General features: G+C 43.3%; 2 protein-coding genes across 2 annotated transcripts; one reads left to right on the forward strand and one right to left on the reverse strand.

Moving 5' to 3' along the window:
• Positions 1–5,445: 5,445 nt before the first annotated feature.
• Positions 5,446–14,480, forward strand: LOC144326811 (vomeronasal type-2 receptor 26-like). The gene is made up of 6 exons (XM_077923650.1): positions 5,446–5,672; positions 6,102–6,393; positions 7,700–8,494; positions 11,959–12,186; positions 12,997–13,123; positions 13,570–14,480. Exons 1-6 carry the CDS (start codon positions 5,446–5,448, stop codon positions 14,478–14,480), a joined length of 2,580 nt encoding a protein of 859 aa, XP_077779776.1.
• A 4,766-nt stretch (positions 14,481–19,246) lies between these two features.
• On the reverse strand, positions 19,247–22,122 carry LOC144326812 (vomeronasal type-2 receptor 26-like). Its single transcript, XM_077923651.1, has 3 exons — positions 22,066–22,122; positions 21,120–21,246; positions 19,247–20,154 (listed from the first exon to the last, which is right to left on the reverse strand). Exons 1-3 carry the CDS (start codon positions 22,120–22,122, stop codon positions 19,247–19,249), a joined length of 1,092 nt encoding a protein of 363 aa, XP_077779777.1.
• Between the last annotated feature and the right edge of the window lie 598 nt (positions 22,123–22,720).

Raw genomic sequence — 22,720 nt, forward strand, 5'->3', positions numbered from 1 at the left:
AAAGCGGGATATCAAATCCAAACTCCTCCTCCTCCTCCTCCTCCTCCTCTTCTTCTTCTTCTTCTTCTTCTTCTTCTTCTGCTGCTGCTGCTGCTGCTGTTTAACTGTTTCCTTTATGAATAATTATTAAGATTTTTCTTATTATAAGTTAAATATCCACAAAGTCTCCTGCAGACATTAATCAAAACAAGTACAGGTATGTATTTTAGGGCACTGTTTCGTGAAGTATTCTCTGCATTTTCGCCATGCTTTTTGAAACTCTTGTCTAGTGTGATCTCTAATTGCCTCTGTTAATGCAGTGGCGTAGCGTGGGGGGTGCAGGGGGGGCCGGCCGCACTGGGCGCAACATCTGGGGGTTAGGGTTAGGGGGCGCAAATCCACGGGTTAGGGGGCGCAAATTACTTGCCTTGCCCCGGGTGCTGACAACCCACGCTACGCCACTGTGTTAATGTAGCCAGTTCAATATACTCTAACAGTTTGTCTTGACATTCCTTTTTTGCTGGCACAGTCTCTCCCCCCCCCCTCCCCAGTTTTTAACAATTAGGATCCTTGTTGCAATTGTGACATAGAGGAATATTTTCGGATCTTCTCTTGCTATACCTGTGTCCATTCCCCCAATGGAAAAGCTTGTGTATTTTTCATTAAGTTATACTTAAACATTTTTTTAAGCTCGTCATATACTGTGTTCCAGAAGCTTTTGCTTTTTTCACAGCTCCACCAAACATGTATAAGTGTCCCCTCAGTTTTGCTACAAGACCTTTGGTGGCCTTGTTCCCCAACAAATGACATTCAGAGACATGCAAACCTCTGATCCCCCACAGAAATCCACTCACCATTAATTGATTAAGAATTATGAACTGCTTTTTTCATTGAGGCATGTGGCCCAGGGGGCTTACTCCCAGGTAAGTAAGTCCAGGTTCACATTCAGTACATTCTTATCTGTGTGTCCCATTGAAGGTAATGGGAAATCTGGCTAATAGGGTGGTGCCAGAAAATATATCTTTCTTATGGAGTTGGGAGATACCTTCTTGGCTCGGCATCAGATTCTGCATGTTAATAGAAACATATTCCCAGCACACAGCCTATGCCTGATCTTTAGAAAGACAAATAAAAGAAAATGGAAAAATAAAGTGAAGAAGAAATACAAGAAATGCTGGTGTATATAAAAGGTGTGATAGATTGGTTTCATGTGTATCAATGGAACAGAAACTTTACAAATCTCCATACAAATCAAACAGTAACATCAGCCACCCAGACACTTAATTCAGACTCCAGCAATACACACAGATCCTTCAACAAAGACTGGAGCTTAGTGGAGCTTGCTAAGGGCCAAAGTAGCACTCCAACAAAGGGGGAGAAAGTCTTAGGAGGAACCTCTGCAACACCACCTCCCCTGCCCAAGGGAGCTCTTGAGTTGGAGGTGAGCAGGTCTTACTTGAAATTGGCCTCTACAGAGAAAACAGGGTTTGGCCAGTGGTGGTGGTTAGTAGAGGTGCTGTGCTCTCTGAGGTCAATGTTAGGCAGCATATCAAGCAGAGAAGAAAGTTTGGATGGCAACCATAAATGAAGTTTGACTGGATCTTTTGACAGTATCTGTAAGTTTACAACAATGGCTCAACTGAAGAGGAGTGCCATTTTGGCGCCACGATAGGGGGTGCCCGACGCCATGGGTGCCATGCAGCATGGATGGCCCTGGCAGTGCAATTTGTGGCTGCTCGGCCCCTTCATGGGGAATTTTGTGTTGGGATACTGCCAGGAAGACGGGGGCATCAGGTAGGCCCCCAGCTGGCTCCAGACGATCACCGGTCTCCCGTGGAACAGCATCAGTCAGTTAGTGACACGAGTCTCAGGTACGTTCCAAGACCCGTGCACACTCTGTCAGCAGAGTGTATAAATCATCCACAATGGAAGATGCATACAGAGAGAGCATATTTACAGCTTTATTCAGCATAGTTCAGGAACAAAGGAAAACATGACTGCATCCCTTCATCTCCAGGAAAAACAGCCGTAATACAAAAGCAACATACAACGGAATCTCCCAGCAGACAGTGCTGGGACTAAACAGGCATGTGATACACAAATGTCATGCCTGTACCCTTTTAAGGTGGAATGGAACTATATCCTAACATCTTGTAGGTGCATCTATGTGACTGAATATTGCAATGGCAAAACTGTCCCTCGGTTTATCATCTGCTAGCAAATAAGACGAGTCAAGGTGACCCCAGAGGAGCATTAGTAGCAATGGTTTGATTGATCAGGTATTTTCTGTGACTTGTCTCTGAGAAAGCAGTACATTATGCACAGGGGACCCGTGGCCCCTGCAGAGTCAGAATGTGCCAGAGTGTGTCAGTTTATCCTTGCAGATAAAAAGCCAAGGCAGGGTTAATTCAGAGTACATGCTTGCACGTGCAGCTCAAGGTCAAAAGCTCAAGGAGCTTGTGAGGTGTGATTCAGAGGCAAATAAATCAATGCAAAGGAGAGCATGACTAGCCTTGTGTTGGTAACATTTGCTTAGCTGCAACCTAACCTTCCTGTGCTGGATCTCTGCTGGGAGAGTTTTGCTGGGACAGTTTTGCGTGCTGAGGTCCCCCAAAACACCCCTACCCCAATAACTCACACATTACGCATAATTTTTGTTTAAGGTTTTTGGCATAATTTTGGCCACAACTTTATTAACATACAAATTGTGAGTGGTTGCTTAGGCATTGGTTATGACTAGCTATCCCCCCCGCCTTTGGGGGATAGCACTGACTCCCGGATTCCAGCGTGAGTCAGTGTGGAGGAACAAGATCAGGGCAACTGGGGCTGCGACACAGACCCTTCAGTTCCTCCCCGCATGCTCTTTGGGGTCTTACGCGGCCCACACCCGATTCCAGGGGTTTGGACAAGGGGATGGTAAGCCCCAGAATTCCTTTAACGGAATTCCCATGCAGCAGCAGCATTGGAGGGGCAGGCCCAGCCTATCCATACCCCTCCACCAACCAATTTAACCAATGCCTAACCGCCAACCTTACAAGTTGTGACGATTTGCTACGCAGTAGGCAAAACCCAATTGGCACGCACTAATCAGCCAAAGGAAAAATTCCTACCAGGCCCCTGCACCAATGCAGATGACCCCATGACAGGCATAGCAAGGTCAAATCGGAAGCCCAATCAAGGGAGGGCGGGAGCAAAAGAGAAAGGAACCTTCTGTGGACTTAGCTTAAATAACCTCTGGTCCCACCCCTAAATTGGCAACATCAAATTTACCCCAGCAACACCAGCCACCAATCTGACACAAGCCCCCTTGTATCAACCTGGCTGGCAACTAAGGGTGTTTTGGCCGGCCCCATCCGCAACACGTGCTCTCTTTTCAGTGAGAACACGCTTTGCTGGAAAATCTTGGTTGCACCATTCAAACTATCTGTCCGGATTGAGAGGCAGACAAAGGTAGAATCACTTTCAGCTACAATACTGAATGTGAATTTCAACTTTCCTTGGGCTCTAGGGACGCTAAAAGAACTGTGTTGTACATAGTTGTTCTACTATGTCCCAGTGCAGTATAGTATTACTGACCTTTGTTAACTGTCTGACATACAGTGATACTCCAAAGCAATGTCCCCCCCCCCCGCAGGGACCCCCATGTTTCATGGGCCCATAGATGTCAGGAAGGACATGAAACCTGCTTCTTAGGATCAGGTGCAGTAGGACAGAACCATAGAGATTTTACATGACACCACCCAAAATATTTGGGTTCATTAGGCCCTTGAATCAATTTGTTGTTGTTGTTTAGTCGTTTATTCATGTCCGACTCTTCGTGACCCCATGGACCAGAGCACGGCAGGCACTCCTGTCTTCCACTGCCTCCCTCAGTTTGGTCAAACTCATGCTGGCAGCTTCGAGAACACTGCCCAACCATCTCGTCCTCTGTCATCCCCTTCTCCTTGTGCCCTCTATCTTTCCCAGCATCAGAGTCTTTTCCAGGGAGTCTTCTCTTCTCCTGAGGTGGCCAAAGTATTGGAGCCTCAGCTTCACGATCTGTCCTTCCAGTGAGCATTCAGGGCTGATTTCCTTAAGAATGGGTAGGTTTGATCTTCTTGTAGTCCATGGGACTCTCAAGAGTCTCCTCCAGCACCATAATTCAAAATCATCCATTCTCTGGTGATAAGCCTTCTTTATGGTCCAGCTCTCACTTCCATAATAAGGAGGTTCAAAACTAACATTGAAGTTCAGATGGAAATCAAAGGGACCAAAAGAGGGAAATCTAGGACCTAGAGTAGTGAGTCCTATAGGGCTGGGCAAGACCCCTGTGCAGGTCCCCTAAATTTGGTATGAAACTTCCTCCCCACCTCCCTGCTTTTCCACTGTTGCGGGCAGCATGCTTCTGAATTCCCTTTGTTGGAAACTGTAGGAAGGGACAGCACTGTTGTGCTCAGGACCTGTCTGTGGACATCCCAGATGTGTCTGCTTGGCCAACGTGGAACAGGATGCTGGACTACATGAGTCTCTGGCCAGTCCCAGAAGACTCTTCTTTGGCAAAGAGGAGCTTCAAGCAGCATTGCCAATCTTTGCTGCTCACATTGACAGCAGAACCTCTGGGCACTCCTGGCACCAACCAGAACTTGGGTGAGCTTTAGGACTGGTTTCTTGACCAAGGTATACATGGTAGAGAGCTGCTTTTCTGTGTGAGTGAGAATAAGAGAGTGAAGTTATGCAAGCCTTCGTAGGTCTTCTCAGAAGACATACTGAGTAAGATTCACCCTCATTACTTCCTTGAGCACCCCTTGAAAAGAAATGTCCAGTGAAGGGTTGTTGGGGTGACACAGATTGACCATAACAGTCATGCAGGTCAAAAGGGGAGGGGAATCTGATGGGCCTAATCTGGCCTATAGAGCAGAGTTTCCTCCCCACTGTCGGAAAACCAAATGTTGATCCCGACTCTTGTGAATGTACTTTTCCACAAAGTTTAGATATGTTCAGCTGCCACTTCCCTTCATCATCTTAGAGTCTAGAGTGATATCTGAGGGCTGTTGAAAAACATGTTTTTCTCCAGCCCTGCACCTGAGCATGGAGCCATGTAAAGATTGCAGGATGTTGCAGAGCCAATGCTTATCTGGCTTATGATTATCAAAATCGTAGTGACCCTCCTCATTTCTACACACCAAAACTCCTGGGATTTGTCCAAAGATCATATCTGATGCCATTAAAATAAAAACCAAAAACAAGAGCTACGTGAGGTGACATTGTGCGTTCAAGGTGGAAAGGACAGGGACATAAATGTCATCAACAGCTTGGACAGAGGTTTAGGGCAGGTGAGTCAGAATATATAGTCATGAGCTTGTCTTCTATACCTTCAGATGTGAAGTCTTGTTTGGACTTCATCAGCTTTACAAGAAGGGTTTGGCTTCATTTAATGAACTGAGGGGAGAATACACAACAGAGAGGGCTGTTCCAGGCAGTACCAGAATGACGGTGATTCTTCTTGTTGTTCTTCTTCTTCTGCTGCTGCTACTGCCTTATGCAGACTGTGAGATGCAGAAGGCAAAATGCTCATTAACTTTGGAGAGGAGTCAGCTAGACCTATTCAACTATTACAGGCCAGGAGACCACCTCGTTAGTGGGATCATCTCTCCCACAAAAGCCGTATTTCATGAACAAACCTTCAACAGGACTCCCTCTACCAGCTTTAAACAGTAAGATATTTTATGGGGAAGGAGTTATTCTCCCCACAATCATACCTTCGAGATACATTTGATTTTAGACTGTAGGTCCATAAACATACTAAAAATCAAAGAAGAGTCAGATGACTGCCAACCAAGATTTGTTCTAGAAAACAAATCAACCCCAAATGTCCCAAAATAAAATAAATATAATACGTTTATTCCTTTTTAGCAGTGCAGTTCCTTCACAAAGGCTATCCTCTCTCTCTCATCCAATGATATATAATTAGGTGAGCTTTTGAGCTGTTGGCTTTGGTTCTGAATCACTGTAAGCACAAGTAAAGTTCTGGAAATAAGATCCAGGTTTTTATCTCGCCGGTTAAAGCTTGCCTTAAAAATCCCTCAGATAAATCTGCTCCATCACAACTGCAGGATGACGACACAATCTGTATATTTTTGCAGGAAAGGAAACACAAAGTACTGGGAGGTGCTCTCCTTCTTGCTTGCCATTCAAGAGTTCAGCCAGAACGCCAGGCTCTCCTTCAACATCACCCTGGGCTACAGCATCCATGAGAACTTTTTTGATGGAAGGGTGACCTATGACGCTTTGCTAGACCTGCTGTCTACCGGGAAGGCAAATATTCCAAACTACAAATGTGGAAGACGGAATGATTTACTGACTGTTCTGGAAATGGCTGACTCTCAAAACTCCATCTTGCTTTCAGGCACATTGGGCATCTATAAAATCCCACAGGTAGGAATGGAGAGGGATATGGCATTTTCTGGAGGAGCCTCATTGCAGAGAACTAAAGGGGGGGGTTAAAAGAGATGTGCAAAGTGAGACAGAAGAGTGATTTGGGAGGGATTTCCCTTGGTGGACAGACACATATCTAGATTCTCTTGGATGATCACCTATTCTCAAAGGAGTTCTTTCAGAATTTGCAGCAGAACCACAATGCTGACTTTATTAAAATGAACAAGATGATATCCCATTGGCGATAGTTGTGCTGCAGACTCCTTTGGAGACATACCTCTTCAGTGGCTTTGAGGTTCCTGCTACATTCATTTCCTCTCTGCGTATCTATTAAAAATGAAGCTACAAGACAATCAATCTCATTAGATTGAATTATTATGGGTGCCTTGGGCCCCATAAAAGGCTTAGTTATATTCTTTAAAAATTCTATTAAATGCAACTTTTTACTTCAAATCAAAATCACAGGTATTGTTTTAATGATTCCCCCCCCCTGTGTTTTTAACTGTTCTTCTGTTATCTGGAAACCACCTTATGTTCTCATCAGTGGAAAAGATGGATAATTAAAATAGTAGTAGTAGTAGTAGTCATACTGAGAACACAATAGAGGAGTTCATGTAGAATAAGCAATTTAGAGAAAGCTCTGCTTCAGGGCATTCTTTGGTTCAAACTAGGGAACCCTCCATGAAAATAATACATGGCTGGTACTCCATACCACAATTAATATCTTTTGCACAAAGGGGTACTTCCCCCTTATGCTGGAGAGGCTGTCAAAACATTATAACCTAGTGGCATGCGTGGCAGGACTGCTCCAATTAAAAGAGTTCAGGACAAAAGTATTTTCTGAGATCTCCTTCATAACTAGACACCCCACCACTTCTCTGGGTCTTCTGAACTTGTGTGCAGATTAAGATGGATACCTAGAAACATTGTGTACAGGTGTCTGTGTATCTAACTACTAAGGAAAGTGGACTGGTTTCCTCTGAGTGAAACAGTGAATTTTTATTTATTTAAAACTTTTATAACTCACTTCATTTTTTTAAAAAAAAACATCCACTTCGTATTTTAAATATATCTATGTGTTGCACAACATCAAAACAGTAACAGTATCATTAAATCAACAATGCAAGATGAAAGTAGTATAAAATCATATAAAAACAGAAATTCAAGAAATCCATACAAATAAAAGCAGGCTTCTATATTCTGGGTCTGGGGAGATTTATTCTACATGGGAAGTGTTTGTTATCTGGGCTAAGAAATATGTGGGCTTTGAGCCAAAACAAGCCAACAATCTTCCTTTTCTTGCCAGGTCAGTTATGCTTTTGTCTCTCATGGTGTGAATGACAAGAGGCAGTTTCCTTTTTTCTACCGGATGGTCCCCAAAGAAGAAGCTCTGTACCCAGGGATTGTCACGCTGCTCCAGCACTTCAGATGGATGTTCATTGGTCTCCTTGTGCCAGAAACTGACAACGGAGAGAGGTTCAAGAGGACCTTGATGTCTGTTCTCATTGAGAGGGGGATTTGTGTTGGCATCTTACAAAATATCCCACTGGGGAATAAGAATGGGGCAGTGATCAGTTTCCGTTCCTTCTTCAAGTGGAGACAGGTCCATGTCTTTGTTTACTATGTGGACATGAATTATATCTTAATTGGAATACGAATGATACAATATGTATTTGGCATGTTAATAAAACCTCTTGCAGGGAAAGTCTTGATCACAACAGCTATGGGGGAACTCACTTTGGACTTAATGCACAGTAGCATATCTTTCCAACATATCCATGGTTTTCTTTCCTTCCCTATTATGATAAAAGAACAAAAAAACTATGATATTCTCCCTCGCCTTTTCCCTGTAATTAAAAAGATCGTGGAGACAGATTATAATTGTTTCTATTTAAGGCATGCAGCATCAGTGAAAGGCTGGACCAGATGCAGAGAGAGAGAGAAACTGGAGATGCTGCCACAAGATGTTCTGCAAAGAATCCTCTCTCTAGACAGCGGCAAGATTTACAACGCTGTCCAAACTGTGGCACATGCCTTAAATGCTGCGTATTCTCAGCAGAGGGCGATGAAGCTGGAACCTCAAAGGCTACAGCCATGGCAGGTATTCCCTTTTCCAACATAGACACTTGTCACTTTTTCCAAGATGACAAGGAGCCATTAGCGAGCTGTCTTTTGGTACAGTCAGTCAACCAGCTCCAATCACACCTAACAGTTAGCTCAGCCAGCCCACATTTAATGCTGAAGGAAGGAAGATAGTTGTGTCTTGCTGTGTAATAAAATTACTATGTAGGTTTAGCAAAAGGTCACTTTAGGTTCAGTGAAACATGTTCCCTGATCTGCATATACAGGATGGCAGCCTTAGTGTTTCTTACCTGTATGTTCCCTTGAATTAATGTAGCCAACGTTTTAAGGACACACAACTCTCAGCCACTGGTCAAAGGAGAGCCAAGCAAGAAATGGGCAAAATGGAGTTCCTGCCTTCTATTTTTCTTTTATAAGATATTTATTGAATTTTTTTTAAATGAAAAAAGAAAAAGAAAAATACAAAATAAAAACAGAGTTTCCATTACTTATTTTCCTTTAGCTTGTTTCCCCGACCTCCTCATACCTCCCTTTTTTGTATTCCACTTCAATTCATTGGTTCAGCAAATCCTTACCATTAGGCTTTTACCCATTTATACCCCTTTTTTTTCATATTCTCTTAAAACATTACAGCTGGAGACCACTTAGTTTGGGTAGATCTTGAGTCTTCCAATGCTTTGCAATAAGTATTCTTGCTGCTGTCGTGGCGTACATAAAAAAAGTTCTGTCCTTCTTTGGCACCAATTGGCCGACTATGCCCAAAAGAAAGGCCTCTGGTTTCTTCAAGAAGGTATATTTAAATACCTTTTTCAGTTCATTATATATCATTTCCCAGAAAGCCTTAATCCTTGGGCACATCCACCAAAGGTGAAAGAATGTACCTTCCGTTTCTTTATATTTCCAGCATTTATTATCTGGCATATGATAGATTTTTGCAAGCTTGACTGGGGTCATGTACCACCTGTATATCATTTTCATAATATTCTCTCTTAAGGCATTACATGCCGTAAACTTCATACCTGTGGTCCATAACTGTTCCCAGTCAGCAAACATAATGTTATGTCCAACATCTTGTGCCCATTTAATCATAGCAGATTTCACCGTTTCATCCTGAGTATTCCATTTCAACAGCAAGTTATACATCTTTGACAAAATCTTAGTTTTGGGTTCTAACAGTTCTGTTTCTAATTTTGATTTTTCCACCTGGAAGCCAATTTTCTTGTCCAAATTATATGCCTCCATTATCTGATAATAATGAAGCCAATCTCGCACTTTGTTTTTTAATTTCTCAAAACTCTGCAGTTTCAGTCTATCTCCCTCTTGTTCCAAAATTTCCCAATATTTCGGCCATTTGGCCTCCATATTGAGCTTTTTCTGGGCTTTTGCTTCCATTGGCGACAGCCACCTTGGGGTTTTGTTTTCCAATAAATCCTTATATCTTATCCAAACGTTAAACAATGCTTTCCTGACAATATGGTTTTTAAATGCTTTATGCGCTTTGACCTTATCATACCACAAATATGCATGCCATCCAAAAACATTGTTAAAACCTTCTAGGTCCAAAATATCTGTGTTTTCCAGAAGCAGCCATTCTTTCAACCAGCAAAAAGCTGCTGATTCGTAGTAAAGTTTAAAGTCTGGCAGGGCAAATCCACCCCTTTCCTTTGCATCAGTTAATATCTTAAATTTTATTCTGGGCTTCTTGCCCTGCCAGACAAATCTAGAAATATCTCTCTGCCACTTCTTGAAACAGTCCATCTTGTCTACAATTTGCAATGTTTGAAACAAAAACAGCATTCTAGGCAATACATTCATTTTTATCACAGCAATACGACCCAACAGTGAAAGCTTCAAGTTTGACCAAATTTCTAAGTCTTTTTTCACTTCCATCCAACATTTTTCATAATTATCTTTAAATAAGTTCCCATTTTTAGCTGTCATATTAATCCCCAAGTATTTCACTTTCTTTACCACAGTCAATCCTGTCTCATTCTGAAACCTTTCTCTTTCAATCGGTGTTCAATTTTTCTCTAAAACCTTGGTTTTTAACTTGTTCAATTTAAATCCTGCCACTTGACCAAATTCTTGAATTAATTCTATAACCCTTTTAGCACTAGATTCTGGCTCCTGTAACGTCAATACTAAGTCATCTGCGAATGCTCTTAGTTTGTACTGTTTGGCTCCGACCTGTATACCTTTAACCAACCGGTCCCTTCTGATCATGTTCAGCAGAACCTCCAGGACCGATATAAAAAGCAGTGGGGAGATTGGGCATCCCTGTTGTGTCCCCTTTTCTATCTTAAATTCTTCCGTCACCACATTATTTACAATTAATTTAGCCTTTGTTCAGAATATATTGCACCTATACCATTTTCAAAACCTTGGCCTACCCCCATCCCCTGTAGGTTCTTCTTCATAAAACTCCAAGAGATGTTGTCAAAAGCTTTCTCCGCGTCCACAAATATCAAAACTGCTTTATTATTTATGTTCACTTCTAATTTTTCCAAAATATCAATTTGTTGTTGTTTAGTCGTTTAGTCGTGTCCGACTCTTCGTGACCCTATGGACCAGAGCACGCCAGGCACCTCTGTCCTCCACTACCTCCCGCAGTTTGGTCAAACTCATGCTGGTAACCTCGAAAACACTATCCAACCATCTCGTCCTCTGTCGCCCCCTTCTCCTTGTGCCCTCCATCTTTCGCAGCATCAGTGTCTTTTCCAGGGAGTCTTCTCTTCTCATGAGGTGGCCAAAGTACTGGAGCCTCAGCTTCACGATCTGTCCTTCCAGTGAGCACTCAGGGCTGATTTCCTTAAGAATGGATGTGTTTGATCTTCTTGCAGTCCATGGGACTCTCAAGAGTGTCCTCCAGCACCATAATTCAAAAGCATCAATTCTTCAGCGATCAGCCTTCTTGATGGTCCAGCTCTCACTTCCATACATCACTACTGGGAAAACCAAGCCCCTTCGCCATGGCAAGGCAGTGATCCATGAAGGGGAAATATCCATTATATTCCTCAAATTATCAGACAAGTGTCTTCCCGGGAGAAAGCCCGCTTGGTCTCTATGAATCTCTTCCATCAATACTTTTTTCAATCTCTTGGCTAAAATATCTGCAAAAATTTTGTAATCCACATTAAGTAACGATATAGGGCGGTAGTTCTTAAGCTGAGTCTTTTCAGTCTCTGTTTTCGGTATAAGTGTAATATACGCCTCTTTCCGCGACTCTGGTGCCCTTTTCCCCTCCAATATTTCATTGCAGACTTCCTTCAAAGGTTGCAATAGCCACTCTTTCAGAGATCTATAGTATCTAGAAGTCAGCCCATCCGGTCCTGGAGATTTGCCCAATTGCATGTTTTGAATGGCACCTTCTACTTCCTGTTCAGATATTTTATGGTTCAACATTAATTTACTTTCTTGAGAGATTTTTTGTAATCCATTGGAGTTCCTGCCTTCTAAATGCTGGTGTTCTCTTTGCCATTCTAGCTCCACCCTTTCATGGGAAACTCCCAGTTCTACAATTCTTCCATGGACAGAGTGTACTTGGATGAGAATGGAGAGTTGGCAGCTGACCTGGACATTGTGAACTGGATGAAGTTTACCAATAAGTCCATTTCTAAATTGAAGCTTGGGAGTATCAGCAGACAGGGATCCTCAGATGTACAGTTCACCATTGACCAGAAAGCCATTGCATGGCTCAAATGGAACAATAAGGTGGGACAAATCATCTCTTTCATTTCACAATATTTCCAGTTCCTCAAAGTTTAATATAATAAGTGTACCGGGTTGTGTGGGTGGGGCTTCCTTCAAATGCCTTCAAACGCCAACATCCAGCAGTTCTTCAAGATCTAACAGTGAGGCTGGGGCAGTGTATCTGTTTATTTGGGATGTGTGTAAAATAGGTAATGGAAAATTCTATTGAATGCAGACTTGAAAATAGCAGTTTCCACTGTGTTCACCTTGACCACCTCTATTTTGACATTAGAGGACAGGTATGCACTTTAAAATTGGACCCAGGAGAATCAATATAAGAAGGGAAGTGGTCACAGGAATGAACAGGGAAGCAGTATAATTATTTATCATACTTTTAGCTTGCCCTTCCTTAGAATTCCCACATCCAGGATGCCACAGCAGACAAGGCCCTGTCGTGTGTTAGCATGCAGATTGTTCTGCTAGTCTGTTGGAATACAAGCAAGGCTTTTCTTATACATCTCCTTTAAGTCCTTGGGTCCTGAACATTTAAGGACCTTTCATACAAGTTCCAGCACCATGGATTGGGTTCCATACCAAACAGGCAGCCAATGCAGCTCTTGGAGCACGGGGGCCCTGTGACCCCATTTGGCTGCCCTGCACTGAACAGACCTCAAGTGGCAATGTAGTTGTTATAGTTTTGCACATTTACAAGCTTATAGGTAAACCATGGTTGTGGAGTCCACATTGAATCCTTCCCAACCCTGTGCCTTATTTCAATAGATAAATTAGCTCTAACACACTTCCCTTGGCACTCCTTGTCTTTACGTCTAGCCCCTGCCGCCTTCCAGGTGTGTGGAAAGATGTCACCCTGGGTTCCTCAGGATGGTTCAGGAAGGAAAGCCACTTTGCTGCTATGACTGCATTCCCTGCCCAGAAGGGACCATCTCCACTCAGGAAGGTGGGTGACTTTAGTGTAAAGGACCACCCTTCAGGAAGAGGGCATAGGTCTGAGGTTACTTATGTCTATTTTCATGATCTCTTCTGAGTTGGATTAACACTGGATAGCCACCATCTATCAGAAGAGTTTTCTTATGGACTTGGTTTGCAGTCCACTTCTTTACAGATTAGTATTTTCTTTGTTTGCTAATATTGCAATCTGCTTGAAAAGCAGGATAGAAACACATAAATCAATAAATGCCTGTCCACCGAGGAGCAGGAATGAATGCATAAATTCACAAAAGCCTATGTTTCTCGCTGTAAATCACTGATGGAGTTATTGTGAGGTGTGCAGAAGAACACTCTCAATTGTGATACCATTATGCATGCCCCGCCCCGAGATTTCCTTCTTTAAAGTAAAAAAGGTCCCGTTAGATATAAGGCTGTTATTAGTCTTGTTCTTTGCAGATGCAGAGCGTTGTGTCAAATGTCCAAACGATCAACATCCAAACAAGGCCCGAGATCAATGTGTCCACAAGATTATCACCTTCTTGACTTATGAAGAAAACATGGGAATCGTCCTATCTTCCTTTGTCCTCTTCTTGTCCTTAACCATAGGCTTTGTGTTAGGGATATTCATAAAATACCAGGAAACTCCCATAGTCAAAGCCAATAACCGAGACCTCTCCTACATCCTCCTTCTCTCACTCCTGCTTTCTTTTTTGTCCTCCTTTCTCTTCATTGGCCGGCCAAAGAAAGCCACCTGCCTTCTCCAGCAATCTGCCTTCAGCATCATCTTCTCAGTTGCCGTCTCTTCTGTGTTGGCCAAAACCATCACTGTGGTGCTGGCCTTCCTGGCCACAAAGCCAGGGAACAAGGTGAGGAGATGGCTGGGGAAGGGTCTGGCCAACTCCATTGTCCTTTCCTGTTCCAGTGTCCAAGTGATCATCTGTGCTATCTGGTTGGGAACCTCTCCCCCATTCCCAGACTCTGACATGAGCTCCGAACCTGGGCAGATCATCCTGCAATGTAATGAAGGGTCTGCTGCCATGTTTTATGGTTCCCTTGGCTACATGGGCTTCCTGGCTGCCATCTGCTTCACGGTGGCTTTCCTAGCCAGGAAGCTTCCTGGAGTCTTCAATGAAGCCAAACTGATCACCTTCAGCATGCTGGTCTTCTGCAGTGTTTGGGTGTCCTTTGTTCCCACCTACCTGAGCACCAAGGGGAAGTACATGGTAGCCGTGCAGGTCTTCTCTATGTTGGCCTCCAGTGCTGGGCTTCTGGGCTGCATCTTCATGCGCAAGTGCTACATTATTGTACTGAGACCTGATCTGAATACAAAAGATTACCTGACAAGAACATCTAAAGATGATACCTGAGTTTTAAAGTATTCAATTTTAACTCTTTATGTTAAGCATAGTAGTAATAAAGCTCACATACTTGTCCAGAGTCTGACAAAAGATAAAATATATTGGAAATATTCATCTAGATGAAAGCACAGAAATAATGACACCAGAAATCTTCCTGCTGGAACGTATGGATATATAATTAGGAAAAGACTATGGAACTTCGTTGTAATATATGATTGCGTCTGTGAGACTTTTATATGCACAAAGATAGGACACATCATTACCAACAGTGGAAGAATGAATATTAAAACTAACAGATTTATCTGAAATGGCAAACTGACATTAATGTTAACAGTTCTCGCATTGGACTTAATGCACAGTAGCATATTTTTCCAACAAATCCATTTTTTTATCCTTCCCTATTATGATAAAGGAATAGAGAAACTATGATATTCTCCCTCGCCTTTCCCCTGTTATGAAAAAGATTGTGCAGACAGATTATAATTGTTTCTGTTTAAGGCATGCATCACCAGTGAAAGGCTGGACCAGATGCAGAGAGAGAGAGAAACTGGAGCTGCCACAAGATTTTTAGCAAAGAATCCTCTCTCTAGACAGCGGAAAGATTTACAACACTGTCCAAACTGTGGCACATGCCTTAAATGCTGCGTATTCTCAGCAGGGCGATGAAGCTGGAAGCTCAAAGGCTACAGCCATGGCAGGTATTCCCTTTTCCAACGTAGACATCTCTGCTGAACATGACAATTGATTGTACTATTCAAGAATCATTGTCCTAGAATTACAATTTGAGAACATGTGAGGAAGGTCCCCAAGTTAGTGTCTCTTTATCCCCCCCTTAAACTTATCTCATGGGACCCAACCATTTCACAGGCATTACTGGCCTTTAGGAAGTAATAGCCTGTTTGGAGTAAGACCTGCACCCTAGAGTTCCCCTGATGTCCAGAGTTCCCCTGAAGCTGATGTTGCACAGACTCTCCATAAGTCTTCCTTCCAGAACAGGGTTCAATTTGGGCATTTAGCTTAGTTTTTCGGGGGTGGTGGTCCTGGAACCTGTGTCTAGATGGCTCATGGGCTCATTAAGATAACATTTAATATTTATATACATTGGTAAAATTTCTGACATATTACTAATGTTGCTCCATTAATATGCATTCAATTTATCTTTTTCACTTTATATATTTCAGAGTTTCTTGTACAGTCGTACTTTGGAAGCCAATTGCTTTGCGAGTCTAACGTTTTAGCTCCCAAACGCTGCAACCTGGAAGTGAGTGTTCTGGTTTGCAAACGTTCTTTGGAAGCTGAATGTCCGATGAGGCTTCCATAGCTTCTGATTGCGTGCAGGAAGCTCCTGCAGCCAATCAGAAGCTGTGCCTTGGTTGCTGATTCGGTTCAACAACCAAGGTGCGACTATATTTGTTTTTGTATATTTAGTCAGATAGTATGTGTTTTAACACAACAGACTTTATTGATATTTTGATCAATGTGATGTTGCTTTCATTGTCATTCTACTAATAATATTTTATATTTTTTTGTAAACTGTTTAAGATTTTTGATAATTAAAAAGCCTACAAATCTTGTTTGAATTATTTAAAAATAAAAAATAGGTGTTTAGTTGGAACTTTTAAAAATCACTTTAAAGGCAGCAGAGTTTCAAGTATTTTGAGAGAGAGCAGATAATAGCTATGTGCCAGGAATGCTTATTATTTTCATTTATTAAATTTGTATACCATCCTTCAGCCAAAAATTCAGGGACGTTCGCAGCATAAAGTAATAGAATCAAGGAATCATAAAACTACAGAGTTGGAAGGGACCTTGCGGGTCATCTAGTCCAACCATCACTAATGTAGGAATCTCAATTAAAGCATCTATGATGGATAATCATCCAACCTCCGCTTAAAAACCTCCAATGAAGGAAAGTCCGCCACCTTCTGAGGGAGTGTGTTTCACTGTTGAACAGCTTCTCCACCACACACTTCATATGAGCCCACAGTGTGATGCATGAGGGGAGGTTCCATCAACAGAAGTATAGTGTCCAGAACATGGAAAGTAATAGTACCATTCTTTTCTACTTTAGTCAGACCACACCTGAAATTCTGTGTCCAGGTCTGGGTACCACAATATAAGAAGCATATTGACAAGCTCTAACGCAGGGGTCTGCAACCTTTAAGACAAAAAGAGCCACTTGGACCCGTTTCCGAAGAAAAACAAAACTGGGAGCCGCAAAACTCGTCATTATAAAAATAACTTTTTTGTCACTTTTTTATTATTTCTTTGTTTGACCCATCAGAATTACTCCTCCTCATAGAAATAAACGTTAAATTAACAAGTTACCTTTTTTGTGTGTGTGTTCTTCACTCCCCTTCAAAACAGTGACCAGCGTACATGCCCCCTTTCAATGCAGTGACCAGCGTACATGCCCCTTACAATGTAGCGGGCGGGCGGGCGGGCGGGAAGGTGACGTCGGGACGGTGCGTGACTAATGCACGCACTGCCCCCATGCAACGTCACAGCCAGTACAGCACCCGCCACAGTGGGGAGTGTCGGGGCGCACAATGCGCCTCCTCCCCTCGCTAGTATCTGCCCCGGAGCAGCGGCAAAGGCATAAAAGAGCCACATGCGGCTCCGGAGCCGCGGGTTGCAGACCCCTGCTCTAACGTGTTCAGAGGAGGGAAACTAAGATGATGAAGGTTCCGGAAACCAAGCCTTATGAGGAATGGTTGAGGAATTCTGATATATTTAGCCTGGAATAGAGGGGACTGAGAGAAGATTTGATAGCCATCATCAAATATGAGAGGCACAAATACAAAGTGTGGGACACCTGCCTTGAGGGCAGTACATGTGAAAAGGATCTAGGAGTCTTGGTTGACCACAAACTTGACATGAGCCAACAGTGTGACGCGGGAGCTAAAAAAAGCCAATGCAATTCTGGGCTGCATCAATAGGAGTATAGCATCTAGATCAAGGGAAGTAATAGTGCCACTGTATTCTGCTCTGGTCAGACCTCACCTGGAGTACTGTGTCCAGTTCTGGGCACCACAGTTCAAGAAGGACACTGACAAACTGGAACGTGTCCAGAGGAGGGCAACCAAAATGGTCAAAGGCCTGGAAACGATGCCTTATGAGGAACGGCTAAGGGAGCTGGGCATGTTTAGCCTGGAGAAGAGGAGGTTAAGGGGTGATATGATAGCCATGTTCAAATATATAAAAGGATGTCACATAGAGGAGGGAGAAAGGTTGTTTTCTGCTGCTCCAGAGAAGCAGACACGGAGCAATGGATCCAAACTACAAGAAAGAAGATTCCACCTAAACATTAGGAAGAACTTCCTGACAGTAAGAGCTGTTCGACAGTGGAATTTGCTGCCAAGGAGTGTGGTGGAGTCTCCTTCTTTGGAGGTCTTTAAGCAGAGGCTTGACAACCATATGTCAGGAGTGCTCTGATGGTGTTTCCTGCTTGGCAGGGGGTTGGACTCGATGGCCCTTGTGGTCTATTCCAACTCTATGATTCTATGATTCTAAAGGGCTGTCACGTGGAAGATGGATCAAGCTTGTTTTCCCCTCTCCAGAGGGTAGGACCAAAACCAATAGCTTCAAGCCAGGTGTCCCTTGTTTTATATTTGTGCAGCTGGTTCTTCCTGCCTAAGTGCAGAATCTGACATTTGTCCCTATTGATATTCATTTTGTAAGTTTGGGCCAAGTTCTCCAATCTGTTAAGGCTATCTTGAATCTCGATTCTGTCTTCTGTGGCATTGGTACCCCTCCCACATAGATGTCATCTGCAAATTTGATGAGGATCCCCTCAATTCCTTCACCCAAATTATTTATAAAGATATTGAACAACAGTGGGGCCAGGACAGAACTCTGCAGCACCCCACTTCTAACTTTTTTTCAAGATGACAAGGAACCATTAGTGAGCTCTCTTTCGGTACAGTCAGTCAACCAGCTCCAATAACACCTAATAGTTAACTCAGCCAACCCACATTTGATGCTGAAGGAAGGAAGAGAGTTGTGTCTTGCTGTGTAATAAAATTACATGTTTCCCCTCACTACTAACATAGGTCTAGCAAAACGTCATTTTAGGTTCAGGGAAACATGTTCCCTGATCTGCATATACAGGATGGCAGCCTTAGTCTTTCTTACCTGTATGTTCCCTTGAATTAATGTAGCCAGCTTTTTCAGGACACATAACTATCAGCCACTGGTCAAAGAGCCAAGCAAGTCATTTGCTGACATTTGTTAAAAGAAACCCCTTTTGGACTTTTTGTGTGAAAAGGAAAATGAACTTGTGGTATTTGGGATTTAAGTTTGAACAATACTGGTTTGTAGTGGGATGTTATTATGAAGCAAATGGTTTGAATAATTATTTTTATGTAACTGGCAGGCAGAGAATCAGAAATTATTTTGCTTTACTTCTCTCGCTCTCTCTTTTTCCTTCTCCCCTTCTCCCCCTAAACATGTACATCTTTCTCTTTCCGTTTCTTTTTCTACTTTTGTTTTATATAACTTTGCTTTTTATTTTGTTGTATCATAAAAAAAGATTTAATAAAAGATTTATGCAAAAAAAGAAGAATTTTGGAACAAGGTGCCATCAGGATGCTGAAGATACTCAGCTCTTATTTCTCGGCCTAACCATGAATTCCTGGAAAGGCCCTAGAACAGTGTATGAACACAGTGGTAAGATGGAGGATATTTCTCTAACGTAAAACAACAGCAACAACAACACTGAGGTTTGGCATTAAATTTACGAAATGACACCTTTGGGGGGAAAGGTCTTTGAATAATCAGATTTCTAATTTAGTTGTTGTTATATATGCCTTTGTATTCAGATCAGACCGCAATAAAATAATGTAGCACTTTGGGATGAAGATGCAGCCCAGAAGCCCAGCACTGGAGGTCAAGATCGAGAAGACCTGCACGGCTACCATGTACTTCCCCTTGGTGCTCAGGTAGGTGGGCACAAAGGACACCCAAACACTGCAGAAGACCAGCATGCTGAAGGTGATCAGCTTGGCTTCATTGAAGGACCCTGGAAGCTTCCTGGCCAGGAAAGCCACTGTGAAGCAGATGGCCGCCAAGAAGCCCATGTAGCCAAGGGAACCATAAAACATGGCAACAGACCCTTCATTACATTGCAGGATAATCTCTGCAGGCTGGGAGTGCATGTCAGACTCCGGGAAAGGGGGAGACATGCCTAGCCAGATGGTGCAGATTACAACTTGGACACTGGAGCAGGCAATGACAATGGAGTTGGTGAGAGTCTTCCCCAGCCATCTCCTCACCTTGTTCCCTGGCTTCGTGGCCAGGAAGGCCAGCACTACTGTGATGGTTTTGGCCAACACAGAAGAGACGGCAACCGAGAAAATGATGCTGAAGGCTGTTTGCTGGAGAAGGCAGGTCACTTTCCTTGGCTGGCCAATGAAGAGAAAGGAGGACAAAAAAGAAAGCAGGAGTGAGAAAAGGAGGATGTAGGAGAGGTCCCGGTTGTTGGCTTTGACTATGGGAGTTTTCTTGTATGTAATGAAGATTCCTAACACAAAACCTGTGGTTATGGATAAGAAGAGGGCAAAGGAAGATAGGACAATCCCCATGTGTCCTTCATAAGTCAGGAAGGTGATAACCTTAGGGTCACATTGATCTTTGTCATTGTTTTGATGCTGATTCTCTGGACACTTGGTACAATGCTCTGCATCTGTAAAAACAAGAGTACGATCGATCTTATATCCTCCTAAATTGCTTTCCATTTTCAGAAAGTAATGCCAAACTGGTTCACACTATTAGAAAACATTAAAAAATCCAATACAATCGTATGTGATGAATGGGATCAGGAAACAGTATTACGAATATTACGTGTCAGGTAAAATCTCAGACAACAGGTGTGTCTTGCATTAGTTGTGAAGTCAACAGGGAGGACATTCCCTGCACCACAATGCAGAAGGCCCTCCTTTAAAGTCACAATAACACTGTCAGGTGGTTTCAGGGAAGGAAAATGGACTAGCTTTAAAGTCTTCTAGTCATCCCTGTTCCTTGCTTAGCAGGTATTTATATATTGATGTATTTCTATCTTGTCATTCCAAGCAATTTTCAAAGAAATACCATAAATCATCATCAGGACAACAATTTAAAATATGGAACAGTTATGAAACTCGTGAAACTTTGGGCAGAACTCAGCTTTCCCAAGTTGAAGATCAAAACTTGAGTTTCTGTGGACTGCACTGCCACTCTCCACACAGCATTCACCAATGTTTCTAATATGAAAGATATGATTATATAACACCAAGTCAACTTTCTTGAGAATATGTCCATATTATGAATAGGCTCCTGATCCCAAAAATATCCAATATGACATTCTGGAAGGGGCAGAATTCTATGAAACATTTGTGCCTGAAAATAACGCCTCATGTCGGAGTGCATGATGCCTCCTGTGAAAAGCTTGATGAACAGTCTTCTGCATCCTTGCTGTCGATTTCCCAGTTCTGATTATTCTCTCCAACTCTGTGTAGATTTCTAAAGGTCATGGAATGTGACTCTAAATAAGAAAGCATGTATGCACACACAGGTGGAAAATGCACAAGTGTGTTGTAGAGGGTCACACTCTGTGCACGGATTATAGCCAGTTCTAAATTTCCTCTATAAAAAGCCACTGGAGCCACCCACCTTCTTGAGCAGAGATAGTTCCTTCTGGGCAGGGAATGCAGTCATAGCAGCAGAGTGGCTTTCCTTCCTGAACCATCTTGACAAATCCAGGGCGACAACTTTCCACACACCTGGAAGGAGGCAGGGTCTGAATATAAAAACAAGGGGTTTCGAGGAAAATGTGTTAGGCCTAATTTTTCTATGGAAATGAGGCACAGGGTTGGGAAGGGCACAATTTAAATTGAAGCTTGTTACTAAAAACTACAACTGCATAGCACTGGAGCCAACTTCAGGGGGCCATTGGTGCTTCGTGGCAGGAGTCCAGGTTCCCAGCTTGATAACACAGTAAGGTAAAGGTAAAGGTAAAGGTACCCCTGCCTGTATGGGCCAGTCTTGACAGACTCTAGGGTTGTGTGCCCATCTCACTCTAGAGGCCAGGGGCCAGCGCTGTCCGGAGACACTTCCGGGTCACGTGGCCAGCGTGACATTGCTGCTCTGGCGAGCCAGAGCCTCACACAGAAACGCTGTTTACCTTCCCACTAGTAAGCGGTCCCTATTTATCTACTTGCACCCGGGGGTGCTTTCGAACTGCTAGGTTGGCAGGCACTGGGACCGAGCAGCGGGAGCGCACCCCGCCGTGGGGATTCGAACCGCCGACCTTTCGATCGGCAAGCCCTAGGCACTGAGGCTTTTACCCACAGTAAGCATAGGTAATTAAATAGGAGGATTTATTGCAAAAACCAACAGATAGTTCCGGACAGCTCTAATGCAGCCGCCGGCATTATCACTCAAGATGACCCTTCTGAAGACTCCTTCCGGTGTCTGCAGAATATATTGAACCATCGCCCCTTGTGTCTCTTGTTTTGCTTCCTATCTAGCAGCCCTCCCATTCTCCAACTCTTTGGACTTAATGGATTAGCTCCAGCCTATTCCTGTTCTGACAGACTATCTCTGTGTCTGTTCCCACCTGTCTGAGCTTCCTGAGAGCTTTGATGCTCTCAGTCATTCCCTTGGCAACCGGCATTCCAAGGGGTAGGGGAGTAGCACTGGGCACTGACCACTGTTCAGCCTGCGTTCTGCAGCCGGCTGTAAAGTTCCACTAGGAGCTGGCTCATTCCTGACACTTCAGCACCCACAATAATATATTTGCGGGGCTGGGCAGCTACAAAGTCAATGGGCAAAGCTGAAGCCCTTTGTTGTGGGCACCCACAATCTTCAGCGTGAAATGGCACCTATGCTGCATAGTTGCTTGAGACCAGATGGTATCGGTGGGAAACAGTGGCTCTTTCCGGGCCTGGCAGCTTCACTTGCCATGGCTGTTCCAGGACAGGATAGGTCTGGTCTCTGTTATCTAAGCTCTGACAACCGTCTGGCTGTCCTATAATCAGGATACCTTTGAAGACAGTTTGGAAAATGCAGCTGGTACAAAATGCAGCTGCTGGGCTGTTCAATGAGGAAGCAGCCAAATGGGATTACTTATCACCAATCCTCCAAGAGATTTTAGGATTGCCTATAAAAACATGCAAGTTAGGAGGAAGTTGTGCCAAAATTATGGTGACGATGAGTTTTCTAAAAACAAACAGGCAAACAAAAAACGTAAAGCTGATGGAGAAATGGGGAGA

Source organism: Podarcis muralis, chromosome 2 (assembly GCF_964188315.1).
Source record: "Podarcis muralis chromosome 2, rPodMur119.hap1.1, whole genome shotgun sequence".
NCBI classification, from domain to species: domain Eukaryota; kingdom Metazoa; phylum Chordata; class Lepidosauria; order Squamata; family Lacertidae; genus Podarcis; species Podarcis muralis.